A 26,060-nucleotide genomic window follows, 5' to 3' on the forward strand; every position below is an offset into this window, starting at 1 on the left:
ATTAGTCAAAGACAGCACAAGTAAACACAACATGCAGTTTTTAAATAAAGGTTTTTATTATTAAATGAGAAAAAAATCCAAACCTACATGGCCCTGTGTGAAAAAGTGTTTACCCCCCAGTTAAAAAATAGCTGTGGTTTATAACACCTGAGTTAAATTTCTCTAGCCACACCCAGGCCTGATTACTGCCACACACCTGCTCTCAATCAAGAAATCACTTAAATAGGACCTGCTTGACAAAGCGAAATAGACCAAAAGATTCTCAAAAGCTAGACATAATCCTAAGATCCAATGCTATTCAGGAACAAATGAGAAAGAAAGTAATTGAGATATCAGTCTGGATAAGGTTATAAAGTGTTTTCTAAAGTTTCGGGACTCCAGCGAACCACAGTGAGAGCCACTATCTACAAATGGTGAAAATGTGGAACAGTGGTGAACCTCCCCAGGAGTGGCCAGCTGACCAACATTACCCCAAGAGCATAGCGACTGCTCATCCAAGAGGTAACAGAAGACCCCACTACAACATCCAAAGAACTGCAGGCCTCACTTGCCTCAGTTAAGGTCAGCGTTCATGACTCCACCATGAGATAGAGACTGGGCAAAAATGGCCTGCATGGCAGAGCACCAAGACAAAGACCACCGCTGAGCAAAAAGAACATTAAGGCTCGTCTCAAGTTGCTGTGATATGTGGAACCATGAATTCTGTTGTCTACTATAAAATCCTGAAGGAGAACGTCCAGCCATCCGGTCGTGACCTCAAGCTGAAACAAACTTGGGTTCTGCAGCAGGACAATGATCCAAAACACACCAAGTCCATTTTTTTTCCTTTTCCAAACCATGAACACTGGGTAGTATTTTTTTTTTTGCCTTAAAATTACAGCTTCAAAATCATTGTGATGCTTCAGTGACCTGTAATAGGGAGAATAGAGCCTCTCATTGCAACTCTAGGCTCAGCACTGCATAACTATGGGAGAATGGTAAGAAACCACACTCCTCCTTGATTCCACAACAGTGCTGTAAAAGTAGGGAGAGCGCAGAAGCAAAAATACCAAATCTTACCTAGTATTGCTTTAATTGCTACAAAACCAAATGCATTTTAAAATGTCATACATTGCCAAAACAAATCATTTTATATTGCTCTTTTACAAACTTTTATATTCAGTTTGAGTTCAGATATCCATTTCAAATGCTGTAATTCTGATTCAAATGAATAACATTCAAGTTTAGATTTAGAAGGGTCCACAAGGGACAAGTGCTTTTTTAATTTACAGAGCACCATTTGTTCTGACAAAATCACAAACCCTCATTTACATACAGCATCTCCAAACTCGTGAAATAATCATCACACCAGCCACATGTAGTGATCTCTTCTTCAGCTTTAATGTTAATAGCGTTCACAAAGTCAGCAGGTCAGCACATTGGTTTATTTGTCCAAATTAACACATCAACACAATTCTCACCTCCTCTAGGACATGGTGTTAATAAAACATTTTCTTACATATTTTACATAGTTAACTATACAGGCTTTATTAGTCTCTGTGCACAATTATTAAAGTTCAGTAATTTATGTGGGTCAAATAAGTGATGTGTGAAAGTGGTGATTTTGCATGTAAAACTACTTCTGAAATGACTTTAAAAATACTTGGCTTTAAGTGTGCCAAATATTTAAGCACTTAAGGCCTTTGCTGCATTAAGTCCAGTTTAATCATTTGAATAATGTGTTCTGTACACTGCTGCTATGCGACTGACATCAGCTCATCCTGAATGTGCTAAATATAAAAAGCAGTCTACTTATGTATTGCATGTTAGCTCTAACCCTGACCTCCGAGCTAACAACTTCCAGATCAGTTCACAAACCCCCTGACAATACTGTTTCTGACTGTGTTTCTGCTGAGGCAGAGTTTGTTCAGAAAGGTCTGTGGACTGTTCCTCTGCAAATTAATCACATCCTCCAAGACATTAGAATGCAACCAGAAACTTAGCATAAAAATATATCCTTTTTAACTTTGTAACTTAAAAAAAGGATACCAACCCTTCCACTGCCACAAACTGGACCTAGATTCCCTTCATAGTTGAATTTAATTTTCCGTATAGAGCACTCTCTTAACGTTTACAAGAAAGTGTTTACCAGAGAAACAAAAGATACATGTCAGCAGTTTTCAGCCTAATCTCTGTGTTGCATGTGTAGGATATTGATAATTATCACATAACTGTACACAAGTTTCCACACTTAGAAACAACAAAAAAACTGATTTATAATAAAAACAAAAAGGGCAGGTGATGTATTGTCAGTAAAATGATCAGACAATACCAGTGCCCTTAGTGTTGACTTTGCTGCTGTATCGATTTTTGTGGAATATTTTCATGCATTCTTCAGTCAAAAATATATGTAAATGAAATTGCATAGCTGTATAGCTGGTGTGTGTGTGGATTTATGGAAACGAAATGTGGCTAGGAACACATTTTCCCTGTGAAAGTTAATGTGTTTGGTGAAACACTATAAAAGTATGACCAAACGTTTGCAGATACCCCTTATAACTCGAATCAAATCCTCTAATATATTAGGTGCACACTTTATGGAATCAGTTGACATAATTATGTCAAAAATCATAAAAATGACATGGGATGCTCTGGAGCAGCTACACATTAGGCTAAAATTCACCATTTTTTGTTCAAAGTGTCAGCTAGAGCAATATGAACCCCACACCCATCACTGAACTTTGGAGCAGTACAATTGCATTCCCTGAAGTGAAGGAGCTCCATCAGGTACCTTTGGGATGAGTTTGATAGGTGTGTTATTCAGACCTAATATCTATATTCTCTGTATTTGACCAAACCAATGTTTCTGTGACTGAAAGCAATCAAACCCACACAGAAATGTTCCAATATTAAAGAAAGCTTTTCCTGCAGAGGTAGGAAATCCATTAATTTCAGAAGAAAAGCTGGATGATCTTTCCAGCAGTTTCATGTTTAATAAGGTGTCCAAAAACTTTCATTGATATAGAGTATTATATATTTTGGGATGTACTTACAAAACCAGCATTCGAGCAGTGGCTTTCTGTACATAGAAAGATGTTGAAATGACTTTTGGAGGTAAAAGACAGTAACTACAGATTCAGCATTGAGAGATTAGATTGAAGAGTGCTGGAGTGTTTCTGTTAATATGGGATGCTCATCACCAGAGTGAGAAGCATGCAATGGGTTCAGACACACACGCGAACGATAGCACTCACACACATTTGTACCTTTCTTACACAAGTGTTTGACACTTAAAAGACTCTAGAAAAATCAGTATTTACACATAGTAAAAGATAATGTTGCCGGTCACATATGTACACAGTTGACCCCAGTGAACTTGGCATGTCCAGTTGCGGTGTTGCTGGCGCTCGTGTTAGTGGATGGCTGTTTTCATAAAAAAAAAAAAAAAACAATTTCAGATATAAACTTCATTGTGTTAATTATGATGTCATTATCCAGGGCTGCTCCAAACACTAACTTTTACATTGGTCCAGCAGAAAGTTACTGTAACCCCATCCTCTAACACAACGAGAGCATATTTTATATTTTAGAAATCAATATTTTAATAAAGAAACTGTGTAATGTTAACATCCATTTAGAAACTGCTTATTTTCTTTACTCATACAGTAAGTCCTCTACATACAAACTTTCAAATTCAAGTTTCAAGTTAACTTTGTTGGACTTGGAAACAAACTGGACTTGTGAACAAGCTCTTTTTGTCCCATTTCCCCCCCCCCCCCCCCCCCCCCTCTCAATTTAAAACATGGCCACCCCTGGTTTTAGCTGTATGTGTTTTACCTGTGAAGGCTGCTTCAAGGAAACAAGCTGTTTGAGAAAGACAGGAAAAGATGAAGAAAATTTAATTTGGGATCACCTTTGCCCTTTTCCCACACAGGTGACTGAACTTGATATTTCTATTTGATAATATGTTATAAAAATACAAAAGGGTTTGAGCTCAATGTAAAAATAAAGAAAGCATATCCAACTCCAATTCTGGACACCATAGCAGTACACAATGTGCTTTTACTCACACAGCAGGTCAGATTTCTTAAATCTGCACTTAAACACACACTTCTTTTCAGCTAAAGTTTTCATATGTTCAAATGATGAGAAAAATAAAAATAAGAAAAAAAAAAACGAAATGCATGGTTTCATGGTTTCCTTTAGACAGTGTCTCCATGCTTACCAAGATGGAGAAGTTTAAATTCCAAGCCTTCACTTTGTCATGTTGAGAGCCATTCTATTACTATATTAGCGAATAAGTTTACTGAATGAGCACCAGTCAGGAAATTGTTCCTCCTCAGTAAAGAAGGCACTGCAGTCTTTCCAGTGCCACTGGTCATGTTTTCCTGTCATCAAGGACATCTGCACTGAGTGGTGTTAAAAGGAAGCCCTGCAGCATCACATAGGACCTCTCTCACCCTTTCCTTTCACTGCCAGTCAAACTGCTAACCTAGTTTTAATAAACTTAACCTAGTCCTCATCTTTTTCATCATTCATACTGCAAAGATACTTTAGGCATGGACATTTCAATCACTTTTAAGCCACTAAAGGCAAATGTACATGATGAAGGTACTAAGAATAATACCCAGCACTTTTCTGCAGCAGTAGAAACCCATCTGTGGTGTGAAGTAAAGATGAATTTGTCTTTGAATTAATTCCACACAGTGAAAGTTGCTGAGGGCTTGTTAAAAGGGGACCATAATTTACTGGTATACCAGTGTCAAGAAGCACAAAAAAATAAACAAAAAACCCTGATCTGACTGGTCAAGGCATGTGTCCAGGGATCTGACCATTATGCGGCCTGTCTGAACAAAGCACATGATTTATCACTTTAAGGGCTTGATAATGAACTACTAAAGTGCACTGCTGGTTTTCCAGGACTGTGACTGGGCACTGCAGCAGTTTAAGCTCCTAATTTAATAACAACACTACATTTAAAAATAGTGAAAGCATATGGTAATATGTTGATGTATATGGAATGGATGAATGAATACTCGCCAGTTTACATGTTACCATTTTGAAAGCTGAAAAAAAATAAAAATAAAAAAAATGTTAAATGGCACCATTAACTGATTGGACTTTCACATAAATAGATGGTTTCAATAAAGGTCTTTATATAAGTATAATTCATGCTATTAAAACTTTTTATGAGATTACATTTATATGGCAAGATGTAAGTAAGTGGACAGTTATAGCCATTTTATCTCTGTTGTTGTTGTTTTTTTTTTTAACTATGAAACAGCAGCCAAATGCAAAGTGGCTGCAAAGAAGAGCTGAACATATCCAGTGCCCATTTATTATTCATGAGTTCAAGACGAGTTTCATGCGTTTTTACGTACTAAAGCAAACTTTTTTTTTTTTTTTTTTCCCCCTACATTTTTTTTCTGAATTGTCTCCCCAAACCCACCCCTTCATTAAGTGCTCCCCGGTCACACACAGTGCAGTCTGCCCCAGAAAGGTGGGGGCAAACACAAAGCCAACCCACCTATTCTTCTCAAACTACCACTAATGCAATGCCACTAAAGAGCTTAATGCAACAGAGGCGAACACAAAAGTTGTGGCATATTTTATGTCTTGCTTTATGTTTTGGTAATAATTACATATTATTCATTCATTCATTTATTATCTGTAACCCTTATCCAGTTCAGGGTCGCGGTGGGTCCAGAGCCTACCTGGAATCATTGGGCGCAAGGTGGGAATACACCCTGGAGGGGGCGCCAGTCTTTCACAGGGCAACATACACAGTCACACCTACGGACACTTATCAGCAAATTAAAAATGAAATAAGATAATAAAAGCCAATATTGTAATTGGGCAGCACGATGCAGTCACACAGCTCCAGGGACCTGGAGGTTGTGGGTTCTAATCCCACTCCAGGTGACGTCCAGGTGAGCCTGTGAGGAGTTTAGTGTGTTCTCCCTGTGTTCGTGTGGGTTTCCTCCGGGTGCTCCGGTTTCCTCCCACAGTCCAAAAACATGTGCTGGTAGGTGGATTGGTGACTCAAAAGTGTGTGAGTGAATGTGTGTGTGTGGCACTATGAAGGACTGGTGCCCCCTCCAGGGTGTATTCCCGCCTTGCACCCAATGATTCCGGGTAGGCTCTGGACCCACCGCGACCCTGAACTGGATAAGCGCTTACAGATAATGAATGAATGAATGAATGAATATTCTAATTTTTAATTGTGCTGCATAGCTACAAATCAGAGTCACATCTGATGAAATACAAAGATATAACAACAACAAAAACAAAAATCATTGCCCAGTTACTTACAAACTGCACTGTAAGGCATACTGTAGGCATTTACTTTGTAATTTCTAATTGTGAGGAGGAAATACCAATACTTCTGTGAGGAGGGTAGGGTGGATTAGAAGTTGTAAAAGGAAAGGGCTGCAGGTGGAAGAGTGAGTGACAGAGAGTGACACATGATGCAGCACTTGGAGGCTACAGATGCTATATACAGTGGATAGAACATGGAAAAGATACCACAAGATCCCCTTTACACCCTGCAGTAACTATTCCACCAGCATTATTCCTCAGTTGTGATCTTTAAAATAATTCTGAAGCTGTATATTCTAAATTTTCAACTTATAGTTGAACGTATAGGGTGTAATGATTGCCAAAATCAGTATACACTTTGACACATTCCTTGATGCTCTTTGTAGTGGCCCAGTCTATCTTTTGTGCTGTTAAATTCCAAGAGGTGATATTTTAATATGGTTTGTGATTGAAACTCATTTTCAATTTGACTTTCATGTTTTTTTTTAAAAAACACCAGTTAATATCATTCTCAAAACAAACAGAAAATGAGACTCACTATAAACAATAAACTACATATAAATGTAATTACATTTAAAAAAAACAGCAGAAGTATTTTAATAATATGAATAAGAGATGATTTTTTGACTTAAACTCTAATCACATGGTAAGATATTACATTTCTGGACTGATTTAATATACTGTTGAATATTTTTCAGAATTTTTTAATAAATCAATTCAAGAAATCTCCATGCTAGTGTATAAATATATTGCAAAAATTCAGATGAAAAAGTTCAGCTTTCAGTCACTACCTGTGTTTGGCGTGTGTGGAAATTATTACATAAAAAAGTAACAAATAAACACACACTTTTACACATTATTATTATTTTTATTGAAGTAGCACAGTTCCTTGTGTCACTTCATAATCCTGATGTCTTCAACTAGGCTTGTTGAAAACTTTGATTGGGATTTGATCGGTATATATTCCTTAGAGAATGGTTTAATAGGAAATATCTACTGTACTATATGTTCTATATGAAGGCCTACATTGGATTACAGTGACGGTATGTGATGTTAGTAAATAACAAAAACATTAGATAAGAGAGGAAGAGGCTTGTAGGGCAGCACAGATTGTAGAAAGTGAAGGAAAACTGGACAGAGTGGTTCATTTGCACCCACCGGGTGAGCACACACCTCCCTCAGGAGTGCACTTTCTTGCTGGAGTGAAGTGGGGGGCGGCAGGCATATGAAAGGGGTGGCAGCCTGACAGAAGCGTAGTGGAGAAGTGAAGTGGTGAGGTGAGCTGACATAGCAATGGACATGACAGAGTGTAACACACACAAACACACACACACACACGTAGGCTTGCTCATGGAGGAGAAGGAGGAGGACTATAAGGATGGCGTTTGTGTGTTTCCCTAAAAAGCTCAATTATATAAGTGAAGCTGGTGGGTAATATCAGCAGTAGCTGCAAAACTTAAAAAAAATGTAATAACAGAACAATCTCTGCTGAATGCAATCCTCAATAACATCTTTACATTACACTAGATATAATTTTATGTCCACAACATGGCAGGCTTGAGAGATCTTTAAGACTTTTCTGTACTTAATCAGTATGGAGTTAGATACACTGTTTTACGTGTATTTGAAATTTAGTTTATCAGCCAAGGCATGCATAAACAAACAAACAAAAAAAACAGGTCACTAAATTTAGCAGGAAATTTACCTTTGTAGAAGATGTATGTCACTTGGAAAACGAACAATCATTTGACCACCAGCACCCAAGTTTTATTTATGAGAACTATAAAAGATAGCTAATGATTTACTATGCTGAAAACCTAAAATAAGGGGGACCTGTTACTAGTGTATTAATTGAGAAAGATCAGTTAGTTGCGGGACAGATGCAGGGCACAGAAGCAGGTCAGATAAAGCCTAAAGTGTTTTATCATTGTGTTTCGTTAGCATTCACTTACCAGCTCGCCCGCACTGCTTCAATATCACTTACTAAGTTCTGGGCCAGGCATATTCCAAATATCTGCCAAACACAAAAGATAGAATGATTTATCATTCTGGAAAAATGGTTTATCAGTATATTCAATCCACAGTATGATTCATAACACATGTATAGTAAATATTTTGGACAAAGTCTGAATGAAAAAGACAACTGTCGCATAATCGACTATTAACACTAGAACTAAAAGGCAGGAGGAGTGTGTGATATAAACTTGCTGTAGTTAAATAAGATTATTGTAAACACTATAACATACTACAACCCGGTTCTGGTCTACACTGTTTATGAACACATTATAGTGCCTTCTGGAACCTTACTTTATTAAGTGATTTGCAGTTTTTTTTATACAGTGACACGGCAAAGTCATGGGGTAGCAGAATGGAAATAGATTATGAAGTGGCAATACCCCAGGGGATGGCTTGGGACTGTTCTACACCTGTACAAGTTGTGAGGTGTTATCTTGTGAGTAAGGCTGAGCACTGGCCAGTGTGCTCATGGCAAGGCATGAAAGTGGGGGCCAAACAGATCGGACATTCCATTTCCGAAGTTGTGAGGGCCATTTAACATCCCTTGACCCAAAGTGTCTCCTGTGCACATGGAGTAGGTCATAGAAGACTACCACCCACAGTTGACTACACAGGTGCCACCCACAGGATAATTGACGTTGCGCATTTGCCTTTGGTCTTTGCATTATTTTTTTATGGCAGTCACATTGATTTTCTTCTCTATGCTCTAGCACAGAAAAGCTCTGCAATCCTTTGCCTTTGAAAAGTAGCAGGTATTGAATGCTTTTCATTCTACTTATGCATGTATACATATCTTTTGGCATGTCAGTGTAAAAGCACTATGTATAAGCAAATATACAGGATTATGCTGTTATACATAAAGTAAAATGTACACCATGAAATTAAATGAATTTAGAAAGCAATGAATATGCATGAATCATTTAATATATTGCAGAATTATTTTTATTATATGTTTGTTAGAAACAGGGAAGGGTATAAAACATCACCTGCAAAAGAGCAATTCCTATAAAGATGCCGGCCACAACTGTCAGGTTGTCCTGAAGCCACTTCTCAAACTGAGGAACACATCCCTTCACATGTATATGTGCCCTTTGTTCATCACTCTATAGAAACAGAAAGCAAATTTAAGGACAATAAATGCATAATTTATTAAATTCACTTATAAAATGTGAACAGGTGCATTTTTTTGTTACGTTTTAAAATTTGACAAACAGTAGTATTTAAAAATTGATGTGTAGTACTTGTAATGCCCTGAAGGGGGCTCAGTCTGCTCACATGGAACCCTCTCATTATCTGCTTAGAAATATAACCTCACATTATTCGACTGCAATTTTGGCACAGATTGTTTTACTTTAAGTTAATCTTAGATTTCTTTTTTTTTTTTTTTTGCCCCAAGCACTATTGCAACACATCGGGGATGGGGGTGGTCTGAATATGAATTAAATCAGAAAATGGACACTACAGGTGCTGGTCATACAATTAAAATATCATGAAAAAGTTGATTTATTTTAGTAATTCCATGCAGAATGTGAAACTTGCATATTATACTCATTCATTACACACAGACTGATATATTTCTTTTAATTTGAGGATTATAACTGACAACTAATGAAAACCCCAAATTCAGTATCTCAGAAAATTATACTATTTTGAAAATGTTCAATATTGAAGACACCTGGTGCCACACTTTAATCAGCTAATTAACTCAAAACACCTGCAAAGGCCTTTAAATGGTCTCCCAGTCTAGTTCTGTAGGCTACACAATCATAGGGAAGACTGCTGACTTGACAGTTGTCCGAAAGATGACCATTGACACCTTACACAAGCAGGGCAAGACACAAAAGGTCATTGCTAAAGAAGCTGGCTGTTCACAGAGGTGTGTCCAAGCACATTAATAGAGAGGCGAAGGGAAGGAAAAGATGTGGTAGAAAAAAGTGTACAAGCAATAGACATAACCACACCCTGGAGAGGAACGTGAAACAAAACCCATTCAAAAATGTGGGGGAGATTCACAAAGACTGGACTGCAGCTGGAGTCAGTGCTTCAAGAACCACCATGCACAGACGTATACAAGACATGGGTTTCAGCTGTCGCATTCCTTGTGTCCAGCCACTCTTGAACAAGAGACGGCATCAGAAGAGTTTTGCCTGGGCTAAAGACTGGGCTGCTGCTGAGTGGTCCAAAGTTCTCTGATGAAAGGAAATTTTGCATTTCCTTTGGAAATTTATCAGAGCAACCTGGGCTCTCATAACACCTGAGCAGTGCCACAGATTGATCGACTCCATGCCACGCCGCATTGCTGCAGTAATTCAGGCAAAAGGAGCCCCAACTAAGTATTGAGTGCTGTACATGCTAATACTTTTCATGTTCATACTTTTCAATTGGCCAGCATTTCAAAAAATCATTTTTTTTTGCATCGGCCTTAAGTAATATCCTAATTTTTTGAGATACTGAATTTAGGGTTTTCATTAGTTGTCAGTTATAATCATCAAATTAAAAGAAATAAACACTTGAAATATATCAGTCTTTGTGTAATGAATGATTATATTATACAAGCTTCACATTTTGACTGGAATTATTGAAATAAATCAACTTTTTCATGATATGCTAATTTTATGACCAGCACCTGTATAAGGTGTTGGTCTGTGGACATCTGCTCTTCAACATTTCTTTTGAAATGAAAAGCATTAACTGGGATTTTGTTTCCCATTGCATCAGTTTCTACTCTTAAACTTGATGCTTCAACACTGCTTTGAGGATATGATTTTTTTTCTATGGTTTATATGTGCTATTGCTCACAGGCATTATCAACATAGTCAGACGCTCACTGAAGATGACAAAACACAGAAAACAGGAACAAGAGGTTAACGCACCGATTTAGCCCGGACATCATATCCGCACTGTGTGTTGATGACATCCTCCTAAAAAACAGGAAATGCATTCTTCAGAATAGGAGGGGGAGAAAGTGGACACTGGAATTGTGTGTCTGTGGAACATGCTTGGATAAAGGAGATAAAAATCAGGCTTCTGCACGAAACAATTAGACTATACATGTTTTACCCACAAACTCATCCTTCTACGGCAACCAGCTTTACAAAACCTCTATTAACATAAAGAGAAAATTTATCTCAATGACCTGAATTGACCCACAGAGAGATTTATTTATTTATGCACTGTCAAAACATTTTTTTAAAACATTAAATGTAACCTCACTACATATACTATAAGAAATGCACTTGTGGCCAGAGCATAAGCCAGACCTTAAAATTAATTCCAGCTCTACACCATATTCAATGCTTTATTTTTGTCTGTTCAGTTGTTTAAGTGATTTCTATGTAATAGGTCTGCAGATGGCACCCCTGCCTCTTTGTCTGACTGCTGATATATTTGAAACAAATTGAGTTTAGGGTTTTTCCCTACTGTGTATAGTTAATGCGTTCAAATTCTGATTTACGAAAGGTTAATAGCTCACAACATGCCGTGCTCTTTGCCTGTCAATGTTTTTTGCCTCAGGCAACTTCTGACTCAGAAGCACTTGTTATTCACAGCTCTAGCACATTTTTTTATGACTTATAGATTTCAAGGATTTCAAGCAGTTTTTCCTTGTTGCTTTTTTTACAGAACATTTGTCTTAAGTGGAGTGAACCTTTTACAAATGTGTCATATTAGGATTAATCACTACATTTTTGCATTATACATCATCATCATTATACATCATCAGATTTAGACTCTTTTCCTCTATTCTTTAGCACAGATATGAAAGTGTACAGAAAACCTCTGTATTGCATGCTACTTACTTGCATATGTATACTTAAAAGTAGTAGTACATATGCACATTGTGCTTACTACTTTTAAAATATGCAGCTAAAATAATAGCTATTTTGTAAATGTAAAGTATTATACTGAATTATTATTATAATATATATGTAATTTTACAGTAATATACAGTAAAATGCAGATTATGCAGTCATGTAAATCTATTATAAACTCAAATCCAACCTATCAACCACAGCTATTCTATCTGTATATAAGGGGTCTTTCTTACCGCTGGGTCTTTGGTACAGCAGGAGAAGGGCACTCCACACTTCTCTCTGCTAGGATTGTTGTCTGTGCAGTTGAAATATATGTTAAGGTTCCAGTCATCTGGTCCAAAGGCTCCGCAGCACTGCCACTGAACAGAATAAAATATGATTTAAATTAGAAAAATTAAATTAGGAACTATTAAACGAGACATTGGAGGGCATTCCAGTGGCTAACTGAAATTCACAGCAAAATTGGCAAATGTATTATTACTTTATAAAAATTATTTATTTTTTAACTTTTTAAAATGTGCGCTTTGAGTTAAATAGCCTTTAAATAATTAATGCAGCAGCTCTTAAGATTGATTTATTTATTTTTAATTGAAAGCAGTAGTATTCCTGAATGCTGAGGGGACAAAATATTATAATAAAATGGTATTAATGTGCTGGTGCAAAGTCTAAAATGTTAAATTTAAAAACAGATTGGTCAGGTAGTTTTTAGCTATGTCACATGACTGTTTTATGAACAACCGCAGCATTATTAATGGCACTAAATACAAGAGTTACTGTAGACTGATGATATAAGAGTTCTATTTAGAACTGCTCATTTACCTGTTGTCAAACCAAAGCAACACTGAATTAGAGCCAAATGAGTGTTCAACAGAGTCCAGGATTAACATTCATTTGGCTTTTGAAAGTTGAGTTCGCCGTAACCCAAAGTGAGGCAGAGTTGGCTTTTTTTGTTTGTTTCTGAACAGGTAAGATATTTTATTTATGACTAGCTACTAAAACAGGCAGCCAGGCTGTCACTGCTGTGGACTATTTAACCTGTAATGTACCCGATTTACAGTGAAGTACAGTACAGTTGGATCTTGGTACCTTATGGCAAATTAGCTGGTTAGCTTGCAGGTTTTTGCCAAATTAGTATTGGGGGGGAAATAAAACTTAGCTAGTCAATTGTCAGACAATATCAAGTGCCATTTCCACTGACAGTTTTTAAACACAGCATATATGTCCACCTAATTACATACCTGCCATAGTGGATGCATTATATAGTTATAGGACACATGCTACCTGCTGTACATGAATTTGACATGAGTTTGCCTTCACACCAGTAAAGCCATTAATGCTCACTGAACTATTATTTTCAACAACTAGAGCTTGAACAATAATTAAGGTACATATATGTTTTAATGTAAATCTGATACTTGCTCATTTTGATGTACTTGCTCATTTTAACTATCATAGTCAGAAAAATCCAACAGCCATTACAAAAGCAAATGTTTCAAGGGCAGATGACTCTCCTTATTACAATTCAATTATCAAAGAAATGTCATAATATTTAAACAGTCTATTAACAGTTTGGTTTATGGATGCACAAATCTGATATCAATATTGGATAAGTGGGTAAATCCATGGGACTGATTCATTCATTATAATTTGTTTGTGATGTGTGCCACGTCATACATCAGAAGAACATGTGCCAGTAGACTCAACAACATGGAGCGAGAAAATAAAAGTCAGCTGTACAGAGGTATTTCATGCTTGTTAAGCTATCAAGTTTGATAGTAATGTGCAATATCTGCAAAAAACATATTGCAAAGGGTGGTCTTGGTCCTGCACAACTGCTTATTTAAGTGACAAATAAAAAGCAATTCAGCACATTTATATCTGTGTTCATTTATTATACTTTGTTTTAAGAAGTTAGTAATCTTTGATGCCCCAAGTCTTTCCCACATGTTGATATAAACATTTTATACATTCAACCACTGTACCGGATCGGTATTGGGTATCAACCAATGCTCAAAGGTTATGTATCTGTATTGGAACTGAAAAAGTCTGATCAGTGCATCACTAGTCTGGGTATCCCAGTAAGCAAATCTAAATGTCTTCTTTTGTAAGGTCATGTTTTTATTCAATATGAGCAAACAGCCCTTTACCATTTCTGTCAGGCAGGGGCAGAGTGCAGTCTGGCGGGTGACGAGCTCCGCTGAACTCCAATATCTAATTAAATTCGTCCTAGGAGAGTTATCTGCTGTGAGCAGATCTGGCAACCACAGCGAGACACAAAGGCTCCAAACAGAGTTGAAAAACTGCCCTGCTGTCTGACTGCTCAGATATCCACTAACTGTCATCTGGGTGCCAAATGTCTTTGTGCACACAGATGTTTCCGGATGAGTTTGGCCATTTGTGTTGAACTGTTGGACAGTGAATCGATAGTATATAATGGCCAAATTTATTCCAGCTATATATAAACATGTAAATCCTATAGATATAATTAATAAACTCAGCTAGTTTGACACGCACAGAACTCTAAAACAGTTGTCCACCTGAACATGTGCTGTTTGTATAGTCTCAGCAGAAAAGCCTGAAATTAAATGGGAAATTCTGGAGTCCCATGCAATACATTTTGTAAACTGGAGAGGCATTTTTGATCCAGAACTAAGTATCCAACATCAGTACTTGACCTTACTACTGCTCTTATGGCAGAACATCAAAAAACCCTCTGTGTGAATATGGTGGTCCTGTCAGCTAAAGCCTTGATGAAAAACATCAAAGAATGAACAGGTAGCTAAGGTAATGGGCTTGGTCCATTTCTTAGAGACACAAAGAAAGCAATTACCTTTGCATTCTTCACTATGTCCCACTCTATATTCCTCTATCCCTTTTGCCAAACCTTGCTCTGTGTTTATGTTTCACTTTGTCTTTTTCCCCTTCACAGTGTCTGCTTCTCTTCCCTCACTCTCGCTCTCTTCCTGTTTCACCACACATTTTCTTTTTCTTCTCTTCACGTTGTCTTGTATTATATTCCATCTGATCTACCTCCTTTTTGTAAAATATGAACATGCACTGTTTGTCAACACAGCAGGTGCTCTATCACTTACATATTCCTGAGTGAAGTCAATAAGATTCTGGAGGTCAATGTCATCTCTGTAGGCTCTGATGTTGCTGTTGATGAACAAGTTCAGCTGGTCTTTGATCCAGTCTTTAAAAACAAAGGCGAGTACTCCTGCTGTCAGCTCCAGGAAGAATATTATCCCCAGAAACACTGAAAACTAGAGGAAACAACACAGAATCAAGAAATGCACGAGTTTTATATTTTTGTGACATTAAAATGGTAATTGAAAATATAGCTATGCAATAAAATAAAGGCAGGGCTTGGACCCACAACCCTTGGAGCTCCCCCCACTGGTGAATCTTTAAACGTGAGCAGGGAGATCCAAATGGCAGAGCGTCTGATGCTCTGACTATAGCTAACCCAACATGACTCGATACTTACAAACTTGAGCAGGAAGGTATTTTCTCGCAGGGCTCCAATGCAGCCAGCAAAACCCAGTATGAACATCACCCCTCCCACCACCAGAAAGAGCCAGACAGGGTCAAACCCTCCAAGATCAGTGATGGAGGAGAGATTTGAGAGCACGCCCTAAAAAGGTAGAGATAGAGAGGTGAATTAGGGCATGTCAGAGAGCCATTTGTGTGAAAAGTGGGAAAATCTGAGTCCACAAATTTGTGGTTTGCATTTGTGGATACCTGCTCACCCAACATTGCTTTGCGTATTAATACGTAATTAGTCGCTCTTTGCTGCAGTACCACTCTACTCTTTAGTAGAGTCAATGTTTGGCATTGAACGTGGCAACCTTAGGCTCCTGTGTAGCCGCTATAAAGCGTCCCATTTAATTTCACGATTTTCTATGGTTATACAAGCTGTGTCCACAATAAGTTCACAACTTTTGAGCAAGGATTTACTATTTAGCAGCTTGTGTGATTAAATGTAGGGGCAGTTTACTTTCAAACTAATCTTCAACTTAAGTACAACTGCTGCAACTGGCAAGTGACTCATATAAACAAATCACAGATATAAAAAAAAATAAGTAAACATTTTCTATGTATGGTGATTCTACACCGAAAAGAACATAGCACATAAATGAAATAGTGTTCAACACAATTATCTCAGCTTCTCAGTATTACTCTGCAAACCACAGAAGACTCTTGGGTTGGACTACAGGGCTTTCTAAACAAACACATCTCTCATGAAAGATTAATTGAAAGAGAAAACATGGAAGCATTTTACAGCACGAATTGAGGTGGGCTTGAGATTGAGGTTTAGACAGGAGATACTGTGAGCCTTCTGTGACTGGTAAACTTATCTTCACAGCTCCTGTTACATACTCCCAAAATGCACAAGCTGTCTCTGTACTTCTTTCAACTATTAATAGGCAGTGTATTTCATACATCAAAAGAACTTAATTAAATTGCATGAACATGCTTAAAATGTGCTTATACTGAATTCTGTGCACATCTCAGCACCACTAGAAGGCCATTTCATGTAGTGGACCAAGTGCAGACTAGGGAAGTTCACCAAATAAATTAAATATTTATGACGACCAGCTACAGGAGTTACGTTAAGCAAATAGAGCCCACTTGGTTTTCAACACTGATTCAGATAATTTTTTTTTCCGTTCCTTACCTTTTCACTCCATGCCCACAGTCCAATACCCAGGAATGCCACTCCCAGCAACTGAAAAAGAGGTAAAACTCCTTAATTTTCCACTTCAATCTGTTATTTGCCAGTGGTTGAGCATTTCAACTGGATGACTTCACAAGATTTCAAAAGAAGAATGCCAGAAACAAGTGGGAGAGTGTGCTGACTTCCCATCACAGTGGTAAATATCCGGTTTTAGGAGAAACCATATGAAGCCAGGACTTGTGTGGAGGCATCACAAGAGACAAATCCCATCTACAAACAAATTTTATCAGAGCAAAATACTGAGAGTGGGTGGCACATTGGCGCAGCAGGTAGTGTCGCAGTCACACAGCTCCAGGACCTGGAGGTTGTGGGTTTGATTCTTGCTCCGGGTGACTGTCTGTGAGGAGTTAGTGTGTTCTCCCTGTGTCTGCGTGGGTTTCCTCCAGGTGCTCCGGTCTCCTCCCACAGTCCAAAAACACACGTTGGTAGGTGGATTGGTGACTCATAAGTGTCCGTATTCTTAAAATAAGTGTCTAATAATTACTTAGCAGTTCACTTGTACCTTTCTCTTTGAACAATTTTAAAAACAATTTGAATTCTTTGTGGAGTTATGTCACCAGCTTTGCTTCAGAATTAAAGTGCTTTGTTCATCCCATGATGCTAACTATGATGTTATTATTTTGGCAGTTCATGATTTTTTTTTTAAATCACTCCGTAGCTAACCCAGAATCACTGGGCATAAGGTGGGAACACACCCTGGAGGGGGCGCCAGTCCTTTGCAGCACAACACACACTCATCTATAGACATTTGAGTAGACACTTTGATGTTGCTCCTGGGGCTCCCCTTAGTGTAATTCATTATTACATTATTACAGTAATTAATTCAGTAATGTGATAGAACAGAGTTTGTATTTGTGCTGAGGCCTGAGCCCCAATCACAGAGATGATATTTCATGATAGAAATCTTTATATTGTTTTCATGCTCTTCTGTTTAAATGGAACATGGAATAACTGTGTAAAATGACTGTTAAATCTGCATAATTTAGACATTTAGAGGGGAAGAACTGAGGACCATAACAGTCTAGTCCTCTTATGACCCCACTTAGCAACAGCACTGCCTCAGGGATCCCCAGCTTCATCGCTGTGTTGGAATGCTTGGTTTTCTTGGCTCTGTCCTATGTGTTGGAAACCAAGAATAAAAGACCATTTAGAACGTTTGAGAACTACTGAAATAGTGCCATATATGTCCGAAAGGTATTTCAGTGTGAAGAACCAATTTAAGAATTAAAAGGAACTATACAATAAGTAATTCTAGAAATAATGTCTGCGCTGGTATAGAACCTTTCAGACATTGAATGTTTTTCCCAAATACTTTTTCAGGAAACCAAACGTGGTTCTTTTCTGGCATCATTCAATGAGTCCATTGTGGCACTCTCTTTCCAAAGAGTTGCTACATGTGTTCACAGCTGAACTTGGGACGAGGGAGTTTTCCTTATTATCCAGGAAAACGGGAAGTGAGTTGTGTTTCCAAGCAGAACAGATGTTTGGTCTCTGAAGACTCCAAATGAAGGGCTCCGACAAGCCAAAAAGTGAGCATGAGCTCACAGAGAGAGAGAACAAGAGAGTAAGGAAGTGATAGAAAGAGAGAAAGAAAGAGATAGAGGTTATATTTCATTTAGCTTAATCAAGCTGCGGTCTCTCAGATCTCCTAAAGAAGTGCTCTGACAAGTAGAGAGAGAAAAATTGAGAGAGGAACAAGTGGGCATCAAGTTGACCAGTAAAGTGGGTGGAACCATAAATTCCACTCAGATCCATCAAGCTGTTGTAGTTAAGAGAACTACTATATATCAGGGGTCCCACAGTACACAGGCCTTTCTGTTTGCTCAAGACTTTTTTGCCTCATGCCAAAAGACTTGGAAACGTGCCAGGACTCTGTTCAAAACAAATGGCCCCTGTTACCCCATTTTTGATGTTAACTGCTTCATTTCAAAATGGCTGATTTTGTCTCTCATAACGGCCATCTTTTCTTTGGCAGGCCCCCTGTGTGCATGCCTATGGTCCACGCAACTTACTATTACTACACGCAAGTTACTCTTTATGATACATCTTCAGTCAGCAAGGTTTCTTAATTTTTTCAAACACATCACTTCAATGTGCACAGCTGTGTTTTATGGATGTTTAGGGATTTTTCCTGGGATTTAACAGCCTACAGGAATTAATGTAGGAAAGAATCTGCATTAAAACAGGCTGCTACTAAGCTTCTTATCATCCTCACAATCAACGGAATGCATTCAGACTAGAGAATAAAATAATAAAACTCCCATTCAAAATAGAACAAATACTTACTAAAAAGTACAACGTAACCCCCGGCAAAAAAAAAAAAAAAATGAAATCACAACATAGAGGATGATCAACCATTTTTTTTTGTTTGTTTGTTTGTGGGGAAAACCCACATTGTAGCCACTGAATAATTCACATATATGAAGAAAAAAAAACATTATTCTTGAAAACTTTAAAGAAGCAATTTGTAATATTCTTACTATAATCAATCATTAATGTCCAGGGTGTGTGATCATAGATTAAAGAAACAGGTTAGGTTGAAGTACTGGCCTCCTTGAGAGCCGTGCTGAAGTGCTGTATATTGTCTTTGACAAGTGCCTGTTCCAGAGCAAATTCTATTGGAGATTTAGCCTGAGATCCAGCCTTCTGTCAAATCATATTACAGTCCAAACCCATAAACACAATAAATACACTGTTCTTCTGACGTGTATTTGAAATATCAGAGGCTTGGATTTTACCTATGAAAAAATATATACTACTTGATTTCAGCTTTCTCTAATAGTTGGGGATAGATCATTTTGCAGAACAGAGCCTAGTCATGGACCAATATTTTACCATACGTTTTTAAATATGAATGCTTGCTTCCCTTTAAGCTACTTTAACTTTGTTTTCTTCTGTGTGAATGATGGTACACTCTTAAAAATAAAGGTGCTACAAAGGGTTGTTTGAGTGATGCCATAGAAGAACCTCTTTTGGTTCCATAAAGAACCATCGTTGCTAAAAACTTTTAAATTAGTACAGATCCTTTTAATCAAGTGAAGGTTTTATAAACATTTTAATAGTTTCTTTACATTCACACGTCCTTTAAACAAACATGGTTCTTTATGGAACCAAAAGTGGTTCTTCTATGGCATTGTTCAAACTTTTTGCAGCACATTCATTTTTAAAAGTGTAGATGACAGAGGTTAGACTTATTCAGTGCATTTTCTAGACACTCAGAATGCTTTAAACTCTTTGGCACGTCTCAGTCACCACCAGTGTGAAGCTTCCACGTGGATGATGCGACAGCAACCAATCTGCATTAATAAGCTCAGCACACATCAGCTATTAGATACAGAGGAGTGAATGATTAAACCAATTTATTTAATGATATGGGTGATAAGGAGGCCAGAAGTGGCCACAGTGGTTGACTGATTCATTATTGTGTTATGTTTAGGTGTTATTGTTCATTTTTGCCTGGCATGTCTATTTGCATATATCCTTTTATTCAGCTAATTTCTTCTGTTAATTTTTCCTCATATGTGTTCTTCTCAGTTACTTTTTGTTTTCTCTGTTCTTAAGGCATATTGCTTTGAGTTTGCTATCCTGATGCTTTGATATTTTCATTGGCCTCCCTGCATGTTTTCCTTTTATAACCTTCCCATTTCCTTTTTTTGGCCCAACAATTTAGACACAGCTGACTATAGACAATCAACATCCTTTGCCACACTCTGTTTTATCTTTATTCTTGAAGTTATTATAAGTTCTGTTGTTTTGATAGACAACTCTGTCAAATCTTTTTAAATGCAAACTCATGTTTTTCAAAGGCAACTTACAGTGATTCCATAATTTTTCCTCTACATGGAGTTATTCCTTACAACTTCCTTTAATCAATCTGGAAAACAATATGCTATTTCCTTGAATTAACAGAATATAAGGTTCAGCCTTTGAACAAAAAATTTCTTGTGACATCAGTATTTTGTTCATCTGCTACTAAGCAAAAAACCTGAGTGAAAATATGTTGATTATAATATCTCCTGCAAGTGCAGGGCAATGAGCATATTACACTGCAGAGAAAAGTAGCATTGCTCGAATAGACTTAATCATATTGAGAAAGGTGTTATTTTTATATAAGACACTAGACATGTCTTTTGCATTTGATTTCCCAGTAGAGTGCCATGAGACTAAAATAACACACATGCAGAAATAGAAAAGCAGAAGAATTAGACAGGAGTTCACAAACTTCGCAAACTGAGTACACATCCGATACTTCCCTAAACATGTAACATTTTTTTAAACATTATCTTTAAAAAAGATTTTAAAAAAGTCAATTTTCACAGGAAAGCTGTAATCATATGTGATATCTTTGCAAACCACTTCTAATACACTTAATTTTGTATGCAGTACCAGTCAAAAGTTTGGACACATCTTCTCATTAGTCATTGTTGGTATAGGGCTATTCACTGTATAGAACTGTGTGCCAGCCCTACCTCTGCACAACCCAAGTTATGGTCTCAAACACGTTAAGAAGGCGAGTAGTTATTTAAATATAAAACTCTCACACAGCACCAGGGGCCTGGAGGTTGTGGGTTCGATTCCCGCTCCGGGTGACTGTCTGTGAGGAGTTGGTGTGTTCTCCCCATGTCTGCGTGGGTTTCCTCCGGGTGCTCCAGTTTCCTCCCACAGTCCAAAAACACACATTGGTAGGTGGATTGGCGACTCAAAAGTGTCCGTAGGTGTAAGTGTGTGAGTGAATGTGTGTGTGTTGCCCTGTGAAGGACTGGCGCCCCCTCCAGGGTTTATTCCTGCCTTGCGCCCCAATGATTCCAGGTAGGCTCTGGATCCACCGCGACCCTGAATTGGATAAGGGTTACAGATAATGAATCAATGAATATACACTGAACACTGTTCATCTTGCAATGATTCACTATTGTGTTGCACAGTTTATTAGCTATTATAAGGAGATATATAACCTTCACTTGTGTAAGAAACACAATTATGTGTCTTTTGAAAAAAAAAAACAAGAGAGGCATATTCAATGTATTTATCAATGTATTTTGTAAATAAAAAAGAATCAAAGTGACTAATGTAAAGGCCAAAAAAAAGGTAAAAGATTAAGCTAATTTTTATTTTACATATCCTGTATTAATACTATGATTAATTTTCCATACCATGACATATTTCGGAGTAAAAACAATCAGCAAATGTTTTAGATCTAGCTGACAGTTTGATGATTTATGATTATGATTTGTGATGTTATTTGGTCATTTTTATTTTTGTCTGTCAGCTGGTGCATGGTGACAAAATCACTGAAAGTATTTCCTGCCATTTAAAGTTTCATCAACACAGCAATAAAAATACCAAACATAAATGTGAACATGTCTTCCAAATTTAAGCCATCTCTGGCCGTGAGCATGACCTGGAGTTGGAGGCAGCCATCCCCAGCACCCAAGGGACAGTTGGGAGTTTGGTGCCTTGCTCAAGGGCACCTCAGTCATGGATTGAGGGAGAAGGACAGCGCTGTTCTTTCACTCTCCCTGCCCATTTTCCTGCCAGTCATTGGGATTGAACCAGCAAACTTTAAGTCTGTTTGGCCACGGCTGCCTCCCGATGAATATGCAGATAAGAGCTGTTTCTCCTTTATATATATAGAAAACAAAAATGAAAAATGGACTAAGATAAACAGTCCAACACACCTGGAATAAAACTGTGTCGTATTAAAGCACATGAAAGTTTGAAATGTTTATTTGTTCTCACATAGTGATTTGTGTGAAATCTAACAATAGGGAAATAATGATAGTCAGGGAAAAAATATCCTAATCGACTCATCAAGCAATTACGTAAAAATTGAGACAGATTTCTTTCTTTCTTTGTTTTTAAATAAAGGCAAAGATATTTATTCATTTCTCATTCTAATGTTGCTTGATTCTAACACATGGCATGGTTCCCTATATAAAGCTTTGTGCAGACTCACACTGACCAATTACTTAAAAGCATCTGTGCATTTACAGCAGACTTTACTTTCACTCTTGCAATTCCTGGGAAAGAATGTATTTCTAATGAATTGCTCATTGAAAATAATGAAGACAGTTCTTGTAAAATTCTCCACCCAAAAATACTTTCAAATTCATAAAAAGAATATCACATTAGAAAGTGACCCAAAAAGCTTGCATCATGTTTCCAGGAAAATACCCAGTAAAATGAAACAAAGGAATGCTTTCACTGAAGGAACAAGCTGCTGGAGTCTGACTTTTAAAGAGTCCTGCCCTGAAGGCAACAAAAAGTAAATATGAAAAGTTCACTTAAGGGAACTGAAGTCTGAAATTAAAGTATTGCTTCTGATTGGTCAAACACCTCTACAGAAATTTCACAAGCTGTCGTTATTGGATTTAATTTCCCAACTGATGAACATGACAAAACCTAATATAAATATTGCAACCTTGAAAATTGCAATAGAAAAGCTATTAATGTTTCAGCTCCACCATTTATGATGAATACTTCAGGTCCACTATGAATAATTGACTGTGGAATGAATGCATTATGAAATGTGCTTATTTATACATAACTGAGAAAATATTTTCAAGCTGTTTCGAGGCTTTGCTCGGCCACTGGTGGTCATGACTTTTATGCTAGTGCCCACCTAACACTCTTCAGCTTTGCATTAGTTACGAGGGCAGAGAGAAGTAATTAAAGACCCTTCAGAAGATCTGGGGACACTTTTGGGTCAGTGACATAATGAGTTCTAAGAGACATTGCTATTAATAGCAAATTTTGAGGTCGAAATGAGGGGAAGAGTGAAGCAGTAACCTATCCTTTATCTGTCAAATACAGAGGTGAAATTTGCTGGATATGTTTATTTGATTTTGGATTGCAAGGTAGCAGCTAACAAACAAGTATTACAACACCCATGTGGTGTGACATCACAATCATGCCCAAACCATCAAAAACATGATTTTAATTTACAGAAATAACTAAATTTGCAGTTTTGGTCCAACAAATAAAATTACTTTTTACTAAAATATATCAGCTATATTCAATTTAACTTTAAGTCTATTCCTTTTACCACTGTGCCACATACTGCAAGCACATAATGCATCACTGTTGCAATATAATACATCCGTCTATAGGAATTTGATCATAAAACATGACAAATGTTCCCTGGGGAAAGATGCGTTCAAGGCATTCAGTTTTACACTGCAGCTCCTTGAAGCTGGGATTCAGATTTTAAACTCTGCTGCACTGACCACTGCTGGTAATTTACAATCCAAAACGGACATGGGAAATAGCAGAACATATAAAGAGGGGAAAAACTAATCAAGTGAAAACTAATTCAAATCAATGTAATGTACAACAATCAAAAATGTGAAAAGGTAACAGCATATTATACAAATATTATTATTAACTCCCCCAAAGTAGCTTTAAATATTACATCCTAACATTTCCACCCATGAATAAATATTTAAAGATGGGTTTGACTAAGCACAGCAGGAATGCACAGTACTGCAAATACTCAGAAAAAGGAGAAAAAGCACTCCTACGCTTGCAGGGGAAACGAGGTAAATGGAAGATATACCAGCAGGCTTGAGCGGAAAGCACAAGGTTCTTGTTAGAGATAAGGTGGCAATGTTGGAAGCAAACTGGTAATAACAACAGCGCAGACTGTACAGTAGCACTGAGAGCTCTCCATAATAACACACAGCAGCTGGGGAGCCTTCCCACAAACTGCAAACACTTCACCCCCACTGTTTGACAAGCTGAAACTGCTATTTATTGACAATCTGTGACCCAGTAGAAAAAAGGAAGCCTGTGCACTAGTTAAAGCGATAAATTGCTTAACTTTACTGTGTTTGGAAAAGGTTTGTACACCAAGGCTGAGTCAGCTTATTAGTGAATTAATAGATTTACACTATTCTCTGGAGTGTATACTGACTTTAATCTAAAAGCTGAGTGTTGTATCTAACAAATTTACTGACATGGGGTTTCTAGCGTGTTGCTTGTCACTCTAAAGAATAAACTTCAGAGTTTATTCAGTAGTACATTTCTGTTTTAGTGATAATTTACATTTGTTTATTTATTATGCAAAAAAGCAGAGGCAATAATTAGCTAAAGAATGAAAGACAGAATGTGTTAACAAAGCTATTGTGCACTATTGTCTTCATAATATTCAGTGTATTTATGTAATGACAATAAAACAGACGAAAAAAAACACAAGCATGAAAGAAAAATAGGGTATTTTTTTTATCCTGAGTACTGTACAGAATATATGCATTGTGGAGTTTATCACCATCTTCATCATCATGTTTCTTACATAATAAAAGAGAAAGTATTTATAGAAAAGTAACTTTTGAAAAAAGGCAGCTAGAATATTAATTTTGGTTTTTACCAGTCTGTTGTTTTTATCATTAATAAAAAAAGAGGAAGAAATTATTGTATATATTTAAGCAGCCCAGGGAGACGCATCCCTTTATTATTGTGAGAAGACTGAAAGAAATACAACTAAAAAAGAAAGAAAGAAAAATTCACTGTGGTGTATTGTGAGGCTGTAGTGGTAGTGAGTGAGAGAGTTAATGGAGAGATAAAGTGGATTATCAGCGCACATAGAAAGACACACAGAGCTGCGTTCGTGGATCAACTTCCCCACCGAGGAAGACAGGAGCTGCACTTTTACACTTCACAAAAACCATGACTAAAACCGAAAAAAGAAACTGAGCCAGCGAAGCCCACGGCGGGCCGTAGAGAAGCACACTTAACGGCGCAGATTCACAAAACGAAAACAAAGACAAAGAGACAAGGGGGATTCTCTTACCCAGAATATTATGTTAAATCCAAATATGAAATATTTTATGCAGCAGCTGACTTCTTGGCCCTTGTAATGCTTTCCGGACATCATTTGTGCGCAGTTTGTAACGGGTCACATCGACCACTCAGAAGAGAGTAGAACAGGTTCACTGCCGTTATCCTCCTTTATCCCTGTTATTTATCCCCTTCTATCTGTCCTCCGCTCAGAGCACACACACGGGACACATAACGCTGGAAATCCTCGGCGCTGTTAAATGTTGGCGCCTAGAAGCGTACACAATAGGTACATGTCGCTTGCCCGAAGCTCCACCAGCTGATATATATATACCCGCGGCTCCGAGTAACGGCCTTTCTTCCAGAATCACATTTAACCCTCTGTTCCCTCTCCTCTCTGTACTTGTCACGGCGGGTTTTACAGA

The 26,060-nt window shown here is 37.5% G+C and overlaps 1 protein-coding gene across 3 annotated transcripts; it reads right to left on the minus strand.

Annotated features, from left to right (window-relative positions):
* Positions 1–7: 7 nt before the first annotated feature.
* On the minus strand, positions 8–26,006 carry tspan5a (tetraspanin 5a). 3 transcript variants are annotated; one of them, XM_066681579.1, is made up of 11 exons: positions 25,649–26,006; positions 16,804–16,854; positions 15,613–15,759; positions 15,218–15,388; positions 12,359–12,484; positions 11,187–11,234; positions 9,300–9,416; positions 8,250–8,311; positions 5,020–5,045; positions 3,817–3,843; positions 9–3,402 (listed from the first exon to the last, which is right to left on the minus strand). In XM_066681579.1, exons 1-9 carry the CDS (start codon positions 25,730–25,732, stop codon positions 5,024–5,026), a joined length of 828 nt encoding a protein of 275 aa, XP_066537676.1. In that variant the 5' UTR covers positions 25,733–26,006; the 3' UTR covers positions 9–3,402; positions 3,817–3,843; positions 5,020–5,023. The 3 variants fall into 3 exon arrangements, with proteins under 3 accessions (XP_066537677.1, XP_066537676.1, XP_066537678.1); XM_066681580.1 differs by lacking the exon at positions 5,020–5,045 and having other exon boundaries at positions 8–3,402; XM_066681581.1 differs by lacking the exons at positions 9–3,402; positions 3,817–3,843; positions 5,020–5,045 and adding an exon at positions 7,093–7,539.
* Positions 26,007–26,060: the final 54 nt, after the last annotated feature.

The sequence above is a fragment of the Hoplias malabaricus genome, chromosome 9 (genome assembly GCF_029633855.1).
Source record: "Hoplias malabaricus isolate fHopMal1 chromosome 9, fHopMal1.hap1, whole genome shotgun sequence".
Lineage (NCBI taxonomy): Eukaryota > Metazoa > Chordata > Actinopteri > Characiformes > Erythrinidae > Hoplias > Hoplias malabaricus.

Excerpts from the sequence above, each read along its gene's own strand:
- tspan5a (XM_066681581.1), bottom strand. The coding sequence starts at position 25,732 with ATGATGTCCGGAAAGCATTACAAGGGCCAAGAAGTCAGCTGCTGCATA. Across the intron at positions 12,485-15,217 it reads TTGACTTCACTCAGGAATAT|TGGCAGTGCTGCGGAGCCTT; the intron begins GTAAGTGATAGA and ends TATTCTGTTCAG. Across the intron at positions 8,312-9,299 it reads TAGGAATTGCTCTTTTGCAG|ATATTTGGAATATGCCTGGC; the intron begins GTGATGTTTTAT and ends TGTGTTTGGCAG.